The sequence below is a fragment of the Lissotriton vulgaris genome, unplaced genomic scaffold, assembly GCF_964263255.1.
Source record: "Lissotriton vulgaris unplaced genomic scaffold, aLisVul1.2 SCAFFOLD_1876, whole genome shotgun sequence".
In the NCBI taxonomy this organism is placed as follows: Eukaryota; Metazoa; Chordata; class Amphibia; order Caudata; family Salamandridae; genus Lissotriton; species Lissotriton vulgaris.
Genome location: NW_028245941.1, coordinates 314,417 through 334,432, shown reverse-complemented (window position 1 = coordinate 334,432; position 20,016 = coordinate 314,417). Strand labels below are relative to the sequence as shown.

The 20,016-nt window shown below is 46.6% G+C and overlaps 1 protein-coding gene across 2 annotated transcripts in view; it reads left to right on the top strand.

The window, feature by feature from the left end:
* LOC147666222 (cullin-9-like) overlaps nucleotides 1–20,016 on the top strand; it is a 326,973-nt gene that overhangs the window by 123,799 nt on the left and 183,158 nt on the right. The window contains exon 8 of one of the 2 annotated variants that reach the window (XM_086949198.1): nucleotides 1,287–1,470. In XM_086949198.1, coding sequence (XP_086805324.1) covers nucleotides 1,287–1,470 — 184 coding nt within the window. The remainder of the gene's footprint in view (nucleotides 1–1,286; nucleotides 1,471–20,016) is intronic. The other variant, XM_086949199.1, reaches the window with a different exon arrangement.

Below are 20,016 nucleotides of genomic sequence, written 5' to 3'. Positions count from 1 at the left end.
AGAACCTGATATACAAGTCGAGGTGGTCCTGTAGGCTTACCTCACCTTTGATCCAGTGGTACCTTTGGAATTCTGTTTGAAAGAGACTTCTTTCCACCCCTGCATTCGTTCCCTGCAGGGGAGACACTTCTCACCCGTGATATAGCACCCTTTTCCTTTGCTAGAACTAAGGACCTACTCTGCACTGACCGTCTGTTTGTAGCTTTGAAGGTGTAATTGTGGTGCCCTCATAATTACTCAATCTCTTTTTATCACATTATGTAATGCGTCACCCAGTGCTGCTCTGTGCCTGGACCCGGCCTCCAGGGTGAAGGTGTCATTGTGGGTAATCTACAGTTGTTTATTTGTCAAAGATATGCTGGGCAGCTATGTGGGCTCCTCAACGTCCATTCTACCAATCTAGGATCTTAATGTTTTCTCTAGGTTTGGCAAGTAAATGATGCAGCCTCTGCTTGTTTAGAATCAAGCTGACAGAAGAAGCATCCCTCCATTTCGATGCTCAACTGCAGAGGAATGTGCCCATAGGTTGCATTGTAAAGATCCCGGATTTAATAGTAAAGTTAACTTTATGGATACTTGGTTACTCTTAGCATTCTTGTTCTCACATCACAGAAGTTGCAAGAGTCTGTGGATGCAAAAAAAGTGGCGGCCGTGGCTGATAGTGTGTTGAAGCTGCCTGTGTGCACTGGTCTGCAGAGCTCTGAATTAACCGCTAAGCAGGCAGCTTGTGTTCCCACGGCTAGATTCCAGTTACCTACACAGTTAGTAATGGTCCTAACACAGCCTAGTCCCCATAAAGGTGACTTGCTCTTTGTCAGTTTAAACTTTTAAATGCATTGTTTGCATTGTGATTGTGTAATTCTAACCTTTGCATTCTTTTAATCATGTATGTGTTTTTCTCACTATACTTTATTTTGGTATGAAAGCAAACATGCTTGATAACAGGTCTCTGTAATCGATTTTAAAAGCCCAGATGATGCGTTAACATAAACCCACCTTACCAGGATTTCTGCACAGCACGGTCAGAAATGGTAATGGTGAAAATAAACAGAGAAGGTAATTTGGAATGATTTCCTTTCAAGCAATGACCGAGTAATGTTTGGACTTGTGCGCCTGCCCTGTTTAGGTATCTGTCATCTTCCTGGTTTAGGTTTGTTTGAGCTACGAGAAATGTAAGCCCACAGCGTTTCTCTTTATTTTATATCACTTTTTTAGGGCAGAAAGACGATGGTGCATATATGGAATGCCTTTCTGAGATACTCATTGATGGTTTGTTGTTTGAACAGTAGTGTCCAGCAGTTTGAAGGGGCAGGCGAAGAAGAGCTTCGTGGAGAGATTTGGTGATGCCATTGAAGTAATCAGAAAATCAAGTTCTGAACTTGTGCTGCAGGTGGCTGGGCTTGGAGTCCTTATCCAACTCCTTGATGAGGAAGTGGGTCGTGAGAGACCACTCGTCAAAAGTGACACAAGGTGAGTGCCGAACTGCTTCTGATGAAGGCTTCGCTTGTACCTTTCTCAGTTCACTAGCTGAAATGCCATGAATTGATTGGTATTGCTTCAGTTTGTTGCTTAGATAGTGCATATGCTGATTATTGTGGGGTGGAGGACAGGAGAAAAGCATGACTTGCTCAAGAGCATATCATTAACGTGTCCTGTCTTAGTATGCCTAAATTGTGATATCTCAGAGACTCATAGCCGCAGATTCCTTATCTTAGAATATTCCCCAAGCGTTAGACTGGATCTGGAAACCTTTTGAGCTGTCTCCCTGCACGCCAGTAGGTTTTCTCATTCTCCTACAAGTGGCATTGTCTGGGCTGGAAGTGACGTGTGGGGTGCCTGTATAGTACCCACTCCAGCGTGCCATCAGCACGGATCAGGATCGAAGTCCTTTTGTTATTTTTTGACAGGACTTTTTTTTTTCTTTTTATAGAACACTTTAAACCAGTGTGCCCGTTTACTATCATTTTTGTACTATGCCCCCTAAAAACCTACTGGTTTAAAGCCTGGTGGTACCTGTCTCCAGGAAATGTTCGTGACAGACCCCTACTTGGTCGGCCTTTGGTGCTTGGAGCCTGATCACTACTCCAGGGCTTGCTCAGATTGGAAGACCATGCATCCAAAGGCAGTTTGAGAATTAGCCATGAAGCTCCTAACTGCTCAACACGCGATTCCGCACCCCTTTTGTTTGCAAAGAATATTATGGGACCACTCTGTCGCCTGCACCAGTCAGCTTCTCGTTCCCGTACTTTTCACTAAGTCCAAAAACAATGTCGAGTAAGTCGAAGCGTTCTTTAACTTCTCCGCGCCTGCCCAAGTCATTGGACGAGTCACTGGAACAACGCCATAAATCAAGGCCCGCTCTTGCCTTGTTCTCGTGGAGCTTGAGCAGCTCCCTGCTCTCACTAATTTCCTGGAGCCGAGCAACCCCGCCCAACTCAAATGATTTTCTAAGGCCATGCACCTCCATTTTCGGCAGTGAGATCCCGCTGGAGTGCCTTTTAGGCCCCACGTGTCCTAAAGGGGCCCCCATTCAACTTCTGCTGGAGTATTAGGTGCTTCTCCTCGGGCCAGTCGGGCTGTCAGGATCCATTCCTGGCTCTTTACTGACCCCGGTCACAACAAATACCTCCACTGGGGTTCATTCCAGTGGTGCTGATCCCATCATAATTCCTAACTCCAATACGGAGCTGGACCGGTGTAGACCGCACCCAATCAGTCTGAGTCGGTGACAGCCTTATTTTCCAGAAAGGCCTGTGAGGAATATGAATGGAGGGGATCTGAGGATGCCTATAGTTATCCCGACCTCCTTGAAGAGATCATGGCTGAGGGTAACTGGTTGAGGAACTGGCTGATGAAAGTGTGCAGGACACCTCACCAGACGCTGGCCTTCTCTCTCCTCCTGCAGTGTCCATGGAGGAGGCCTCCTTTGCAATGATGGTGGGAGAGCGGCTGAGGTCCTGGACCTTATGCTGCCTACATTGGACGTCCAGGCAAACGTCTTAACGGAGGTGCTTCAACCAGGGGTATCCTTCTCAGAACCTCAACTCCCCTTTCATGAAGCCCTCAGTGATGTCCTTCTCGGGGCCTGTGCACAGGGCCATCACCCAAGTTGACCCTGGCGCATCCTCTACCACACCACCAAATAGGGAATCCAATAGGCTAGAAACCTTTGGAAAGACCTATCCACCGCTAGATCATTGGGGCTCACCATGGCCCCTCGGTAGCCGCAATCTGCCTATCACTCCTTCCGTGGCTACGGCAGGGGATACCAGCCATGTCCTTTCACCCCAACCCACCTCGGCCACCAGGCTCCTCAGTCCTTTCAAACCACGGACGTGGCTCCCACAGACCATGTGGGAACCAAGGCCAAAGGTCTACCGAGTCCTCCAATCTGCCCCTCCCCCAGCAGCCTCAAAGCCCCTTTAATTTGTCCTCAGGCCATCATGGACAGCCAGTTGGCAGCAGGATCCGGCACCACCGGCCCCGATGGCAAACAATAACTTTGCACAAATGGGAGCTTCAGATTGTTTAGCAGGGTTATGTCCTACCCTTTATGGAAAACCTGAAGCCCATGTCACCGCCCTCTGTTCGGCTGACACAGGAACACCTTTCACTCCTGTGGCAGGAATTACAGGCTTTTTTGAGCCAAAGGAGCTATTGAGACGGTGCCGACATCAGAAGTAGGTAGTGGTTGGTATTCCTGGTACTTTCTGGTGCCAAAAAAGGGCAGAGGACTTTTTCCTATTCTAGATCCAAGCCCTTGGAACTACTTCCTGAAAAGCAAAAGTTCAAAATGCTTACTCTCGCTCAGGTGCTGTCTGCCCTGGAGATTGGATAGTAGCGTTGGACTCGCAGGACGCATATTTTCACATACCCGTCCTGGCAGTCCATAGATGTTACTTGCGGTTCATGGTGGGCCATGAGAACCTATATGCTGTGTTCCATTTAGGCCTTACCAGTGCCCCGCGGATCTTCTTGAAAGTGATGGTGGTGTTTGCAGCTCATCTACCTTGATGACTGGCTGTTGAAGACTGTCTAGCACCAGGCAGTCGTCACCCATCTCCAGACTACGGCAGACCTCCTGCATTCACTGGGGTTCTCTACCAGTGTGCCCAAGTCACACCTGACTCCCTCTCAGATGATCCTTTTCATCAGAGCTATTCTGGACATAGTGCAATTCCCCACTTGTCCTCTGGAGCAGCGAGTACAGGATATTCAGGATATTATTCCAATGTTTCAACCTCTGAATCTGACCAGGTTTAGATATCATAGGGAACTGCCAAAGACCTGCTGTGGTGGTTAACGGACCACGATTGGATCAGCTGCAGACTCTAGACTACGGTGGAGTCTCCGCTCCACATCAACCTGTTGGAGGTGAGAGCGATACACTTGGCATTGAAAGCCTTCCTTCTGTCTGTCAAAGGGAGGCTACGTGAGTTGTTTATGGACAACATCTCCGCCATGTAGTACTGGAACCAACAGGGCTGAATGGGTTAGTGGACTCTGCACCCAGGAGGGAAGGCACAGCCTTATTCAGGTCCAAGGTGCAACCCCTCCCACCTATCTGCATGTAGATCCAGACGTTTTTTTCTGGAGTACAATATTTCTTCCTTTAAGTCCTGTTCCACAGGGAAAATATTCAAATCTGATAGCAAACGGTCCACAAGGTTAAAATGATTGGCTACTTTTTGAAGTTTCTTATTAATTATTTATGATTCCTGATTTGTGCTCTGAGGTCATTCACAGTTTACCTGCATATTGTTTTGTACAGCTTTGGTATTGGCACTCAATCACATAAATAATGCATGTTGATTGACATGTAAGATGCTGTCGTATGCCATAGGTCCTTCTCGTAACAGGACTTGTTACTGAGGTTTGTAAAAATGTATTCACATGCGATGCACCTTTTAGAATCGAGTAATAAACCCCGGCCTTTGTTACAGCTTTCTCACAATAAGAGCTTGTAAATGTAGAGCTTTGTGAGAGAAATGGTCAGCTGCTTTCTATAAAACTTTTGTAATTTTTTATAGATGACTAATAAGGGAAATGTTTGTGTAGTTTGGAGCTGAAGGGTGAACGTCGAACACAAATGGGATTGTGTCACTTTTGTTTTTGCTGTTGGCAATTCAAATCAGGGCTTTCTTGAGTAACTGCAAAGATTTGTCCTTCTGTTGCTGTATGATAGGCAGAAGATAGCCTCTAAAATAATTTTTTAAGCTAATGTAGATTTTCTTTACAAGAGTCCTCCTTGCTGCAAATGCTTCTTATTCTGAGTGCATGATTGCCAATGATGCCGGAATTAGTGTGTTGTGGGTGACATGAAGTCCAGTTTAGATACAGATGAGCACCCGTAGGCTTGTTGTACAGATCAGTTGTAATTTTCTCTTCATGGATGGTGAGTAACACATCCAGAAAAGGGAGATGGTGCTTCTGTTTAGTATTGCTGCTGGTGAATTTAATGTTTGGATGGATACTGTTGATATAAGCTGTAACGCTTTCTACCTCCTGCATTCCATAGTACAAATATGTCATCAATGTATCGAAGCCATACTAGTGGTTTGATGCTAGAAGTAGCAAGTATACAGTTCTCTAGTTTGCCCATGAAGATATTTGCGTAGGATGGAGCCATCCGAGTGCCCATGGACGTCCCTTGTATCTGCAGATTGTGTTTACCATTAAAGGTAAAATGGTTGCATTTAAGGATAACACTCTCAAAGTTGGTAAGCAGATTAGTTGATAGCTTTCTCGCAGTTCTGTTATTAAGAGCTTCATATACTCTATACGACTATCCTCATGTTGTATATTGGTGTTTAATGATCTCACATCATATGTAGTTAAGAGCAGTGTTTCCTGTAGCGTGCGTGCAACCGGCTTTTACCCAGTGCTCAGACATGACTTCTAAGTCACTTCTGCCCCCTAGGGTCACTTTTGATCCATGTAACTTGATATTTGCATCTGTATCATTTCCCAGTATTATACTTCACTGTTGTACTTTGTAATGCCATATATATTTGCTATACTTTGTAATACCGTATGTATTAGCTATACTGCACACTCGTATATCCTGGTTAAATATTTGATTTATATATTGGTTTTATAACCTGTTGTTTATGTAATTGTTTTTACCTGTAATGCACCAACTGCTACCTCATATATTTTTGGGTGCTCACAGCTTACAACAATATGTTTATTATGGAGTGGCTTCTATAACGTGTAATGCACGGACTGCCACCCCAGATATTTTTGGTACTCACTAGTGTCGCGTGATACATATAACTTCTGTACTGCAACGTTTGCTACCTCATATTTTTTCTGGTTGCTCACTGTCACTTTTGATTCATGTAACATACTGTTGCTTCTGTATTTTGCTCCAGTATACAGTCAGCTTTTCACCTCTACTTGTATTCTGCACATTTCGGCAAACTACACCCATTTAACTCTTAACTCTTAACTTTTACCCCTGTAATGCACCGATGACTTACTCGTGTATCTTGGCTCCCCACTAGAGTCACATAAGCTCATTGTAAATTATTGTCTGCGCCTGTACCCTGTCCCCTAACCGCACCTACCTATACCGCCATTCCAACATGGATCTCATCGGTAAGAACACATATAAAATCATCTACCCACCCGCAATCACCAAAAAAGCAGCTAAACGCTTTAAACACAACTTCCTGCGGTCCCACTCTGAAACACCGTTTGCAGACACCTACTTCTCACCGGTCAATGGATCCCTGAACACTGATATCATCTTCCACACCGCACGCAGAGCTCACTGGAGAAAAGCGTTCCTCACCCTGTTCTCCATCTCCACCACCAGGAAATCCAAGCATGGTATTACACTCTCCATCACACCATCCCAACTCTTCCCAGGCAGATCCACCATCACTATCTACAATAACGGGATTGTCCTAATCCAATCCACAGACCGGAATCTGGAGCTATTAGACAACCTGTTTCCCACCTTCATAGAGCACCTCTCCAATCCTAGGATTCCCACGCATATCTCCCCCAATCCTAACACCCTTGACTCCACAGCCCCCACTCCCAACCCCTCTAACGTAGCCCAACCCCAGAGCGACAGGCACTGCACCTCTACCCCCAGCACTTTAGTCACTCACCCACCTGCTGTGGTTGCTCCACACTCCTCAATTACAGTCACAGATCTCTCCCCCATTTGCCTCAGCCTCACCCCCACCCCTATCAACATTCGGTCCTCCACTCATTTCACCCCCACTTCTCTCACCCCTGACTCCAATGCTCTCACCAGCAACACCACCCCCCCTCCAACACTCTAACCTCCACACATACCATTAACACTCCGCTCACCCCTGACATCACAACTCCCACCCACAACCTAGCTCAGATCCGGAACGACATTCTCAACGACATTTCCTACCATTTATCCCCTCCCACTCTCAGTCCCCACTACCCTCTGACTAAACACGCAGAACACACCTCCTCTCTCAACTTAACTCCCCCTCCTCACAACAGGAGCACTACCAATCCCATTTCCCCCCCCCACTCTCAGCCCCCACTACCCCTGCGGCACCACCACCACCACCACCACTAACATACACCCATCCTCCACCCTGCTCTCTCCGCCCTACACCACTGCCCTCTCCCTCACCACCAACCCCCTCTCTACATCATCCACACCCCCCCCCCGCCCAAAATCTCCCTCCTCCCTAACTCCTTCCCGTACACGGACACCGACACTACGGAGCCCTGCACGAATACCAGCCTACTCCCCCACATGCTCGACGATTCATTGGGCAGTCATGCACCTCTGATCTCCGCTCCCACCTCCATCGCATACCCCATGTTAGACAGGATTATGGCCACACTCATCCAGGTCAAGGAAGACGTGCACAACATCAAAGAACTTCTCTCCACACACCACATACAAGTCTCACCCACCTCCACCTCTCCCCCAAACATGCCCCCACCCTTCCGGTTGACTCTCTCACTCAACACTCCCCACACCAGACTTCAACCACTGTCCGCAAGCACTACAGCCGCACTCGCCGCCCCTGCAACCCCTCACCCACCCCCACCTCTCCTCCAAACAGGCCCCCCTCCCCTCCGGTGGACTCTTCCACCCAACACTCCCCACACTGGACTTCAATCCCTGTCCGGAATCACAACAACCGTCCTCGTCGCCCCTGCAACCCGCTGTCAGACCTCGACACACGCACTCTCCTCCGATCCTACGACACAGCCCCCCACACATCCACCGCACACCTTACCATACCAATCATACACGCAAATCCCCTTAGACCCCCTACTCTTAACAGCAGTATCTCCATCCCTAATAACCTTAGAAAAGTTCCTCTATCTCTAGAACCCTCTACCACCCTCAACACACCCCGCCTCAAATGCACTCTCCTCAACTGCAGATCGGCCTCGAAACATTCCGCCGCCATCGCTGATCTCATCCTCTCTTTGGACCTTGACCTAATCATTTTGACTGAAACCTGGCTAACTGAATCGTCGTCACCTATAATGGATATTTTGGTTCCTCCAAACTACCACATCATTAGACTTGACAGGTCCGGCAAATTAGGCGGTGGAATTGCATGCATTTACAGGAACAACCTCTCTGTTCGGAGAGTCAACCCCGCCTCCCTACCATCCCCTACATCCTGCGAATACATCTGCTTCGACATTCTCAATGAGGGCAAATCGATATGCTCTCTGCACGGCATTTACCACCCACCTAGGGACAACCCTACCTTTTCCCAACAAATCATGGATATGATCTCAACCAATTCCGGACGGCAGCTCACCCAAATATACCTTGGTGACTTCAACCTACACTGGAACGACCGCAATGACGCGGTGGTAAATAGTCTTAAAAACTTCCTCAATGCCCACGACCTCACCCAAATATGCAACAGCCCGACCCACGAGAAAGGTGCAATCCTCGACCTTATCATTTCCAAAGAGGACCATACCCAACTCGAGTCCATCCTACCCTGTGACTGGTCAGACCATCATATTGTCACCTTCTTCATCAATGAAAAAGTTAAAACTAACCCGGCTCAACCCTCCAAGCCCAAAGTCTGGAAAAGAGACCTGAAAAAACTCAACCCAAGCTCTCTGCCTCCTAACAGCTGCAAACTCCTACTCCCACCTAACGGCACGACGGACGTTCAATCCTTAACTGACCACTATCTCAATACTATGACCTCAATAATTGAGGCAGCACCGATGCAGCTAAAAAGAGTCTCCACCAAAATCTCCAATCCATGGTACGACGGGAGTCTCAATGAGGATAGACGAGACGTGCGAATGGCAGAGCGCACCTGGAGATCAGCTCCCTCTGCACTGCACTTAAAAACGCGGAAGAAAAAAAGAAACTCCTATTTCAGGAAAATTAAACGCTCAAAATCAGAGTTCTTCAGCCTTCAGCTCGACCAAGCAAAAAACCGTCCGAGGAAACTGTTTGAGCTAATCAGAACACAAACAAAGGAGCAACCCCAACCACCCTTCACAGTGCGCGAAGCACCCTCCTGTGAAGACTTCTCCGCCTTCTTTATCCAAAAAACTGATAACATAAAGAGCGATCTCCTCATTGATGCAAGCCTCTACCCCAGACCCCACTGCGCAACTTCAACTGAACCAAAAAACAATGCTTCATGGTCATCCTTTGACACCTACTCCGAAGAAGAAATCAGCAAACTACTCAGCACCTTGAAACCATCCAATCACCTCTCAGACCCCCTTCCAGCTGCCGCGGTAAAAGGCTTTACCCCTTTGATTCTCCCACTCTGGACTAAAATCATCAACAGCTCACTACAACAAGGAATCGTACCTGACTTCCTCAAAGTTGGACAAGTCACACCCTTACTTAAAAAACCTACAGCCGACCCATCTGATCTGAACAACTACCGCCCCATTACCAATATTCCCACTCTCGCTAAACTGCTGGAAAAATGCGCACAGCTACAATTGACTAAACACATTGATCAGTTTGAGCTACTCAACCCTCATCAATCAGGCTTCCGAGCTGGGCACAGCACAGAAACTGCTGTGACTCACATAATTGACGACGCACTTCAAATCCTAGACCAAAACGACACCTGCCTCCTCATCCTGCTGGATCTCTCTTCAGCATTCGACACCGTTAAACATGAGAAGCTACTTGAACTTCTAAACACAAGAATGGGTATATCTGGAACTGTTCTCAAATGGTTCACATCCTTCCTACACAACAGATCGCAGAAATTCAAGAGCAACAACATGATGTCCTCGCCAATACTTGTATCGCGAGGCGTCCCCCAAGGATCCTCTCTATCCCCGACTCTGTTCAACCTAGTTATGGAACCTCTCACCACGCTACTACAATCATCCAATGTTCTCTTTCACATGTTCGCCGACGACACCTAACTCTATCTCAAACTACAATCCCCCAAAGACATTCTGCTCCTGAACTCAACGATCAGAAGCACCCAATCCTGGCTTGCCGATAATCACCTCAAACTCAATGCTCTGAAAACAGAGTTCCTTTTGATCGCACCTCCAGCAAAGATCTCTACCACCCAAACTTGGCTTAAACACCTAACCGCACTCAATGTCCAACCCACCATCGTGGACTCAGCTAAATCTCTAGGCATAACACTTGACACTAATCTCAACATGCAGCAACATATCAGCAAAGCAACTAAGGGAGCAAACTTCCAAATCAATACCTTGAGGAAACTCAAGCCCTTCCTCCCAGCTAAAGACTTCCAAACTGCAGTACAAGCACTAGTCATCCCGCGAATAGAATATGGCAGCATCGCACTCTGCGGTCTCCCCCTTACCACTACGGCACCCCTAAGAGCTGAGACTCATCACCGGGTCAAAAAAGCACTCTCATATCTCCCCTGACCTGAAATCCCTAAACTGGCTGCCTTTTGAAGACAGAATACACCTGAAAATTGCTTGCATGACACACAAGGCGGTTCACTTTAACTCCCCCGGCTACCTCACTCAGAAGCTTACAATCTCTGGCGGCTCTAGAAACACCAGAGGCACAAACAATCTTCTGCTGAAGCCTAGGAGATTCCGGAAGGCACCCAGAATCTGGAACTCACTCCCTCCTGAAATCAGGCTCATCTCCTCCACTATTCGTTTTAAGAAAGAAGTAAAAGCTATCCTCATGGCTAAATACACCTGAACTACCACTTCGGACTCTGAAAGAATCTGCACAGATCCCCTATACCTGTTCGACCTCTATGCTTATTTGTCTTATTTGGTTTTTATTGTCTTTGCTTATTTGTATTATTTGTTTTATTGCCTTACACCTATCTGTACTGTTAGCTCTACCGACTTACCTGTTTTGGCTATGATCATGTACCCTCTGTTTGTAAAGCGCTCTGATATCTGCAAAGATCTTGTTCGCGCTATATAAAACCCTCAAAATAAATAAATAAATAAGCTTGCATGTCGCAGCCTTCATCAGGCAAGAGTGTGAAACCGTTTGTCAGAGCTGCATTTAAAAACACAATCAGCACAAAAAATTGTAGTTTTTCGAAGTAGAGCAGCACACTGATTGGCAACCCGTGCAGAGGAGCATGTCACCGAAGAGGAAGAGGGCACAGGAAAGTGTTCTACCAGGCCTCCGAGATTCAGAAGGGTCATGGAGTTTAGAGCAGGTGGCTCCTACATTTGCAGCTTGCTCGGATATTATCGAGGTTGGCGGGCAGCATTCCGGGGAGAATCTGTTTTACCATTACTTTTCTGTCATTCTTTACTTTATTAGTCGGAGTTCATTAACACAGCTCTAGAACATATTTAAAAGTGCCTTGTATTAATATTTCTTATTATGTATTGTTCTAAGACTGCGTTAGTGATCCCTGACTAATAGTTAAAGTAAACAATCAATCAATCAATCAATCAATCATATCATTTGTAAAGCGCACTACTCACCCGTGAGGGTCTCAAGGCGCTGGGGTGGGGAATGCTGCTACTGCTCGAAAATCCAGGTCTTGAGGAGTTTTCTGAAGGTCAGCAGGTCTTGGGTCTGCCGTAGGTGGATGAGGAGGGTGTTCCAGGTCTTTGCGGCGAGGTGGGAGACTGATCTGCCGCCTGAGGTCGCTCTTCGGAAGCGGGGGACTGTAGCAAGGGCGAGGTTAGCGGAGCTGGCAGGTGGGGGTGTAGAAGCTGAGTCATCTGTTGAGGTACGTTGGTCCGGTGTTGTGGAGTGCCTTGTGTGGGAGGGTGAGGAGCTTGAAGGTTATCCTCTTGTTGACCGAGACCCAGTGCGGGTCTCTCAGGCGGGGTGTGATGTGGCTGTGGCGAGGGATGTCGAGGATCAGGCGTGCAGAGGTGTTCTGGCTGCGTTAGAGCCGTTTCATGAGTTTGGCTGAGGCTCCTGCATAGAGGGCGTTTCCATAGTCCAACCTACTGCTGACAAGGGCCTTTGGTGACTGCTCTTCTCGTTTCAGTGGGGATCCACTTGTAGATCCTACGGTGCATGCGGAGGGTGTTGAAGCAGGAGGAGAAGACAGCGTTGACCTGTTTAGTCATGGTGAGGGTGGAGTCGAGGATGACCCCTAGGTTGCGTGCGTGGTCGGTGGGTGTTGGAGCGGTTCCCAGTGCGGTCATCCACCAGGAGTCATCCCAGGCCGAAGGGTTGGATCCGAGGATGAGGACCTCCGTCTTGTCCGAGTTCAGCTTCAGTCGGCTGCTCCTCATCCATTAAGCAACGGCCTTCATTCCTTCGTGAAGGTTGGTTTTGGCGGTGTGGGGTTCCTTGGTGAGGGAGAGTATCAGCTGGGTGTCATCGGCGTAGGAGAGGATGTTGAGGTCGTGCCGATGGGCGGCGTGGGCTAGAGGGGCCATGTAGATGTTAAACAGAGTTGGGCTGAGGGATGAGCCCTGGGGTACGCCGCAGATGATCTCTGTGGCTTCGGAGCGGAGGGGGGGGGGAAGGCGGACGCTCTGTGTTGCCAGAGAGGAAGGAGGTTGTCCATTCCAGGGCCTTCTCTTGGATCCCAGCGTTGTAGAGGCGTGTTCGTAGTGTGTGGTGACAGACCGTGTCGAAGGCGGCTGACAGGTCCAGGAGGATGAGGGCCGCCGTTTCTCCGTTGTCCAGCAGGGACTTGATGTCATCGGTGGCAGAGATAAGGGCAGTCTCGGTGCTGTGGTTGCTGCGGAACCCAGACTGGGAAGGGTGAAGGATGTTGTTCTCCTCAAGGTAGCGGGTCAGTTGTTCGTTGACGGTCTTCTCGATGACCTTTGCATGGAACGGGAGCAGGGAGATGGGCCGGAAGTTCTTGAGGTCCTTGGGGTTCGCCTTGGGTTTCTTGAGTAAGGCGTTGATCTCGGCGTGCTTCTAGCTCTCCAGGAAGGTTGCTGTCTCGAAGGAGGTGTTGATGACTTTCCGGAGATGGGGTGCGATGGATGTGCTGGCTTTGTTGAAGATGTGGTGTGGGCATGGATCTGATGGAGATCCGGAGTGGATGGTGTTCATGATTTTGATGGTGTCATTGTCGTTGATGTTGGTGCAAACAAAAGGTCCATATTTTTCCCACAGAAACATGACAAACCTATGTGTTAACTGTCCCCTTCCCTTGTAACTGGTGTTTTTTTTTTAATACTTTCCAACTGGGAGGTGGGATTACCACCTCTCCAAAAGTAAAACAAATCCAGCCATTTGGTTACGTTTTAGGAGTACACAAAGACCTAGAAGTAGAAGTATTACCTAAACAGGACTTTATATATATATATTTGTTGATGAAATAAACCGCTGCTGACTGCCGCCACCGGAGTGCTGTTCTCCTTTCCTGATGTGGGAGGATTTTGAGCGTACAATATATATATATATATATATATATATATATATACGGTAACCATTTGTAACATGACTTTTATCTCTTTATGTACTTTAGTTATTCAGCCAAAGCCATGTCAAATGCCACTGATTTTGGTAGTTACGCGCTACACTTGCGTGAATGGATTGCCCGTTTCTCGGTGCACTTAACCTTGTTTTTTTCTTTTCTTTTTTTCATCAGATAGGGCAAATTCATACAATTGACATAAGCAAATAAATTAATACAGAAAAACCAATATATAAATACATAAGCAAGAAAATAGTAAGAATCAGAAAAGAAAAAAAAGAAACCTCACAGTAACATAACATATGTAGGAAAAAATGTTTTAGGGGAAATACTTCTTATTTCATATTTAGCCAGATCCAACTACCTTAATCCTTCCAGGGCCAATGGTCCCCACAGCGCCTCTAATTTGACTACCGATCTGATACCCATTGCCTTTGCCAGAGCTGCCTCTAAACCATAAGTATCTCAAATAATCGCCCACCAATCCTCTGCCACCGGTGGTGTAGCAGAGACCCATACCCTGGCAATAGCAAGCCTAGCTGCAGCCATCAGAATCGTAAAGATTACCATCTTTATATCCCAACATAATTTCAAGATCCGTAAGTGGATGATCCAATCTTATTTTAGAGTAAAGTATTTGCTCGTTTTTCTTCCAATACCCACTCAATTCTGGACATTCCATAAACATGTGTTTTAAGTTAGCAGCATATAGTCCACATTTTGGACATTTTATCTTATCCCCCATCCTATTTCCCTGGGCCCATTTAGCTATTCTAACCGGAGTGTAATACAGCATGCAAGTAATACGTGTTTACTGGAGTTGTAAGCCAACAGAATGGACCGAGTCCTTGACATAGCCTAATACCTGTTCAATCATTCTTGGTGAGACCATTGTCCCCAAAGTTTGACTCCAGCGTTCCGCTAGTTTCTCACTGCCCAATGATCTGAAACTATGTAGAAGAGCATACATTGAGCCAATGAGAGATTTAGACTTCTCCCCGTAGATACAATCCCAAACTGTTGAATGTTTTATTTCTTTTGCCGCCACATTAGAAGCAAGATAATCCTTAATCTGCAAATATTTAAAAAGGAAATGGCCGGACGTTTATAGGCCAGTCTTAGATTTTCGAATTATTTAATACCTGTATCATTATGTAAATCGCCCAAGCAGTTTTCTTCATAGTTCGCCCATATGTTACCCGCTTGATCCTGAAAAACCTCAGGAAAAGTGGGATTCCACCACAATGGGTAGTTTTTATGGAATATCAGTAGATTGCACCTAGTAGATATTGCTTGCCAAATTTATACTATATCCTTAATGATCTTAAATTTTACCCTTTTAAAATAGTTTGGATCTCTAATTCCATATAAAAATCTATCCCTCCGGTTCCCAAGCATAAATGCGAACACAGAATCAGTCTGATCTAGACCAAGCAAACTACGAAAACGGCCCGTAAAAGCGGCCCAGAAATAGACTTTGAGATCTGGTAAGCCAAGCCCACCTTGATCATATGTAGCTTTAAGCAACTCAATCGCCTTCCTCTGTTTTTTATATCCCCAAATAAAACTAGTAAAAACCCCCTCTAGTTGTTAAAAAAATATGTTGGGGACTTTCAAAGAAATAGAACGAAAAAAAAATAAGAATTTAGACAAAATTTTCATTTTGATCAAGTTACATCTGCCTAGCAGGTCTATAAGGAGCCTGTGCCAAATTTTTAACAATTTAATAGTTTTTTTAGCAAGGGTGCGTAATTTAAATGAAAGATCTGATTAATCTTAGCTGTTATCTTTACTCCCAAATAAGTCACGGTGACGCAAGATCCAATAACAGTGGTAAGTACCTGAGTTTTGTCAGCATTCAATTTGTAGCCTGCAACTTTGCCGAATTTGTCTGCTTCTACCTTAATGCTTATTACAGCCTCTTCTGGGTTGGTTGCATAAACTGCAATATCGTCTGCGTAAGCTGTGATCTTAAGTTTGGTATTGTCAGCTTTTAAAGGTTTCATTTGTATGCACTCTTGTAGTGTGCCCAGGAATGGCTCTATATAAAGAGCGAAAAGTAACGGGGACAGAGGGCATCCCTGCCTTGTCCCACACAAGATCTGGAATGGAGGGGAGCACATTCCCCCATACGATAGCTTGGCCTGTGGATTACAGTATAAAGCTTGTACAGAGGACCGAAATTGAGGTCCAAGGCCAATTTTTGCCTGTACGGCCCATAAGAAGTCCCACCTGACTCGTTCGAAGGCCTTTTCGGCATCTAATAATATCATACCAAAGTCTATCTCCTTCTTATCTGCGTAATCAAATGCCCCAATGGCCATGTTGACGTGGGCAGTAGTGTCCCACCCCATAATGAACCCATGTTGTCTTTCAGAAACTAGTTGCGGCATAAGTGGAGCTAGGCGAGTTGCCAAGACTTTTGAAAAGACCTTAGCGTCAGTATTGATAAGTGAGATAGGCCGATATGACCCGCACTCTGTTGGAGATTTGCCCTTTTAAAAAAAAAAAAAAAAAAAATTGTGTAGTGTTCCACGACTCCGGCATCTGTCCGCTTACTGCCACCGATTGTATCACTCTACACATAGGCAATAGTAGTACTCTTTTAAAAGATTTATAAAATTCTAATGGCAACGAGTCCTCTCCAGCCGTCTTCCCCGTTGGTAGAGTTGACAATGCCAGTTCCACTTCTTCTATAGACACTATATCTTCTAATATAACTGCTTACTCCACATCAACTACTGGTATGCAGCTATCCTCAATATAACCTAATATCTCTTCTTGATTCGGGTCTCATGTAAGTGAATAGAGTTTCTGATAAAATAAGAGGAATTGCTCCAAAATAGCAGAAGGTTCACTACGCAGATATCCATCTGAGCCCCTTGTAGTGCTGATCCTAGTTTTTGCTTTTGCCTCTGCAGCCTGATAGGCCAGTACCTGCCCTATATGTTCCCAATATTCGTATCTTTCTAGTCGATGTTTAGTAAAACTAGCAGCCATTTTTTCCCGAAGTCTTCTTCACTAATACTCTTGCATCTATTAATGATAGAAGCAGAGTATCTTGAGTAATTGATATTTATGCACTAACCTCGGCTGCAGCGCACAGAGACCTTATGCTGCTGCACACAGTGGAAAAAAATGGAGGGTACATTGTTTAGGAGAGTGTCATCATCACTTGTGTAGGTTTGGTTTAATTTGTTTTGTAATCTGAAGGAAGTGACTGATAGATATCCTTAACAAATGATGGTAGTTCCTGGACAATGGGATGGCAGAGCTGGTAAACAAATAAAGATAGTCTCTCAGTGGCTGTATCCATGCCAGAGATGATGGGGTGCCCAGAATTGCTCAGTTTTGGAAGCATATACAATCTCCCAGGTCTTGGTTCAAGACGAACAAGTACATTGGCTATTGTTTTATCAATGAGATTTAAGCTCCTGTACTTTACAACCATATTCCTAATTTATTTGCTCAAGTCTTCTGTGGGATCTGCTTCTAAAGATTAGTAAGTGTTGTGATCCATTAGTTGCCTCATTCCCTCCTTAATATAATCACTTACTTTCATGGCAAACACGGAACCACCTTTGCGTGACTATATTATATTGAAATCCATTTGTAGAATGTATGGCTTTAGATACATATGCTCTCAGTGGCGTAATGATATCCCCAACAGGCCCTGTGGTGCGTGGGGGCCCAGCTCCAGGGGCCCCCTCTGGCACTGTCCAAGAGCGACAGGCTTGGGTCTGGAGTGTGGAGGACCCTCTCCATGTAACTTGCAAGGCCCCCCCCTAAAGTTTCGTTACGCCACTGCATGCTCTGCATACTTCTACTATCTAGTGTTGGGCGTGGCTATTTGCAAGTTTTTCTTCAAAGAAGTCTTTCGAGTCATGAGCTGTACTGTGACTCCTCCCTTAGTGGGCAGTGGGCATGAGCACGACTCAATTTTCGATCGTTTTTTCTGGGATCTGCTTCGGACGTGTACAGACGGAGCTTCAAGATCTGATGTACTTTCTCTTTTTTTCTCATGCCCTCAGTGAAAAAGTCAACTCCCAGTGTTTGAAGAATCCCTTCGTCGGCTGTGTTTCCTCTGGTTGACATAACCCAAAGACTTATGTCTAGCGACCAAGTCCCCAAACGTCCGGGCCCCCAACGCTATTCCAGACCCATGAACCCTCTCAACGTTGGAGAATGTGGAGGCTAAAGGGTGATGGAATGGACACGTTTCCAGTGCTACTCCTAGTGCCATGCAAAGTACCCTCTGTCGGACCATCACAAGGTCTGTAATCTCACTCTCTCCCCATACAACGGCGATACCTATTGTGAATAAAACCTCACCTTTTGGTCGAACAAAACCATACGATATAGAAAGGAGAAGCATTGGGCACGCAGCAAGATGGATCAGCAATCCACCTCCAATACCTTGACATCTTTGGTGGGCAAGACCCCTTTGTAGCTGAGGAAAGAGAGGATGCAGGCCCTTCTGACATCCTGACGGACCACCCCACACCTAGCCCAGAGGCCATTTCCTCCAGATTCCAACCCAGAAGGAAATTAAGAGGAGAATCTGCCGACGTTTAGGACCAGCATCCCTCATGTCAGGAACACGCCGAAGGTGATAAATATGGCTGTCCCAACACCCATTGCAAGCCTCTTAAGAGACCTCACACCAAAGGTGCAACAATAGTGTCTCAAGGGCCGCTGCCTCGGGTCGGCACCAGATGAAGACCTCTAATTTGTAAACAGACGTAAACGTGGGTGTAAGCCCCCTACAGCTGTCGAGCCCTACACGGCCCAAGGCCACTGACAAGCCTCGAAACCACTCGTAGCCGAATGTACTGCTGATGGAGGCACCCAGGCTCTTTCTACTGAGAAGTTAGTGTTGACGCTAAGAGCACCATTGACGACCTGCTCTAAAGATTCAGACAGCCCATCCTGTAAAGATTACAAGAGGAGGTTGAGCATACAGATGCAGTGCCCCAAAGAAAGAGGCTTGTGTTCCAGGTGGAACCCGCAAAAGAGACCCTTTCGAATACGTTGTCCAAGAAACATAAAGATAAGGGCACCGCCACCCTCTGATCCATCTCCACTTCTTCCATCTCTGTTACTGCCTCCTCCATCACCACCCTTGGTGGTCATGCACACCTCCCTCACCCCTCTGGCAGAATTACCTGATGTGTCCCCAGGCTCCTTCTCATACCCAGGCAGCCCCTTTGTCCCTGCTGACCCCATGACTCCCCCTTCGTGTCAGGCCTACAGATGACAACTATGATGTTGACCCTGTCAGCGCATCTCCACTGGATACTACGGCGTATCACAAGGGCATCCAGCAGGCAGCCACTTTTCGCAAGGTAGACATGCAAACGCTTTAGGTAGACGAGGACTTCCTTGTGACAATGCTTTGAAATCAGAGCGGAGGGTACATTTGCCCTGCTCAAGAGCATGTTTAAATCAGTCTTGAGACATTCAAAGAGCCCATGAAGGCAAGGGTAATAACACCCAAGATGAAGAAAGAACTATAAGCCCTCCCCTAGTGACCTGGTAGGGGCTATGACCCTCCTGAATGCCTGGTAGTCTGTACTGCTTGCAAAGGGACTTCTTCTCAGGTCACCGACGATGCCCTGACGCCTAACAAAAAAAAGAGCAAGAAGCTTGGTTCAGCGGACAAAAGGATGGCTGAAAGTGTCATCATCCACTGGTGCAGATCCAGTTGTGTTGCGCTTCTCTCTATATGCGACAGGTCTCAGTGTGAGGAGGTGCAGGAGCTGCTCCAACATCTCCTGTAGGATTTCAGGAAGAGAGGGAGGAGACTGTATCCATGGGCAAGACCATCACCAACGTTCTTTGCGCCATAGATGCTGCTGATATAGACAACAGGGAAGGAGGTTAACCCCAGAGTCCTCCTTATTCTGCATAACCGGCTCCGCATCTCTGGGTTTATGCCAGAGGTCTAGCAGAATCTTCTTTACCTCACATGCGATAAGGGGCATCTATTTGGACGACATATTGACTAGATGCTGGAGAAGATCAAGAAGGGCGGTGACTTTGTATAATCGATAAGTGACCTTCAAACTCTGGCTGCTTGGGGCTCCTCCCAGAGGTAGCAGCCTAGACAAGGAGCCTCGTCTGCTTACCATTCCATGTTGTATCAAAGGCAACAGTCCTTATACCTACAGGGGCAATATCAAGCGCC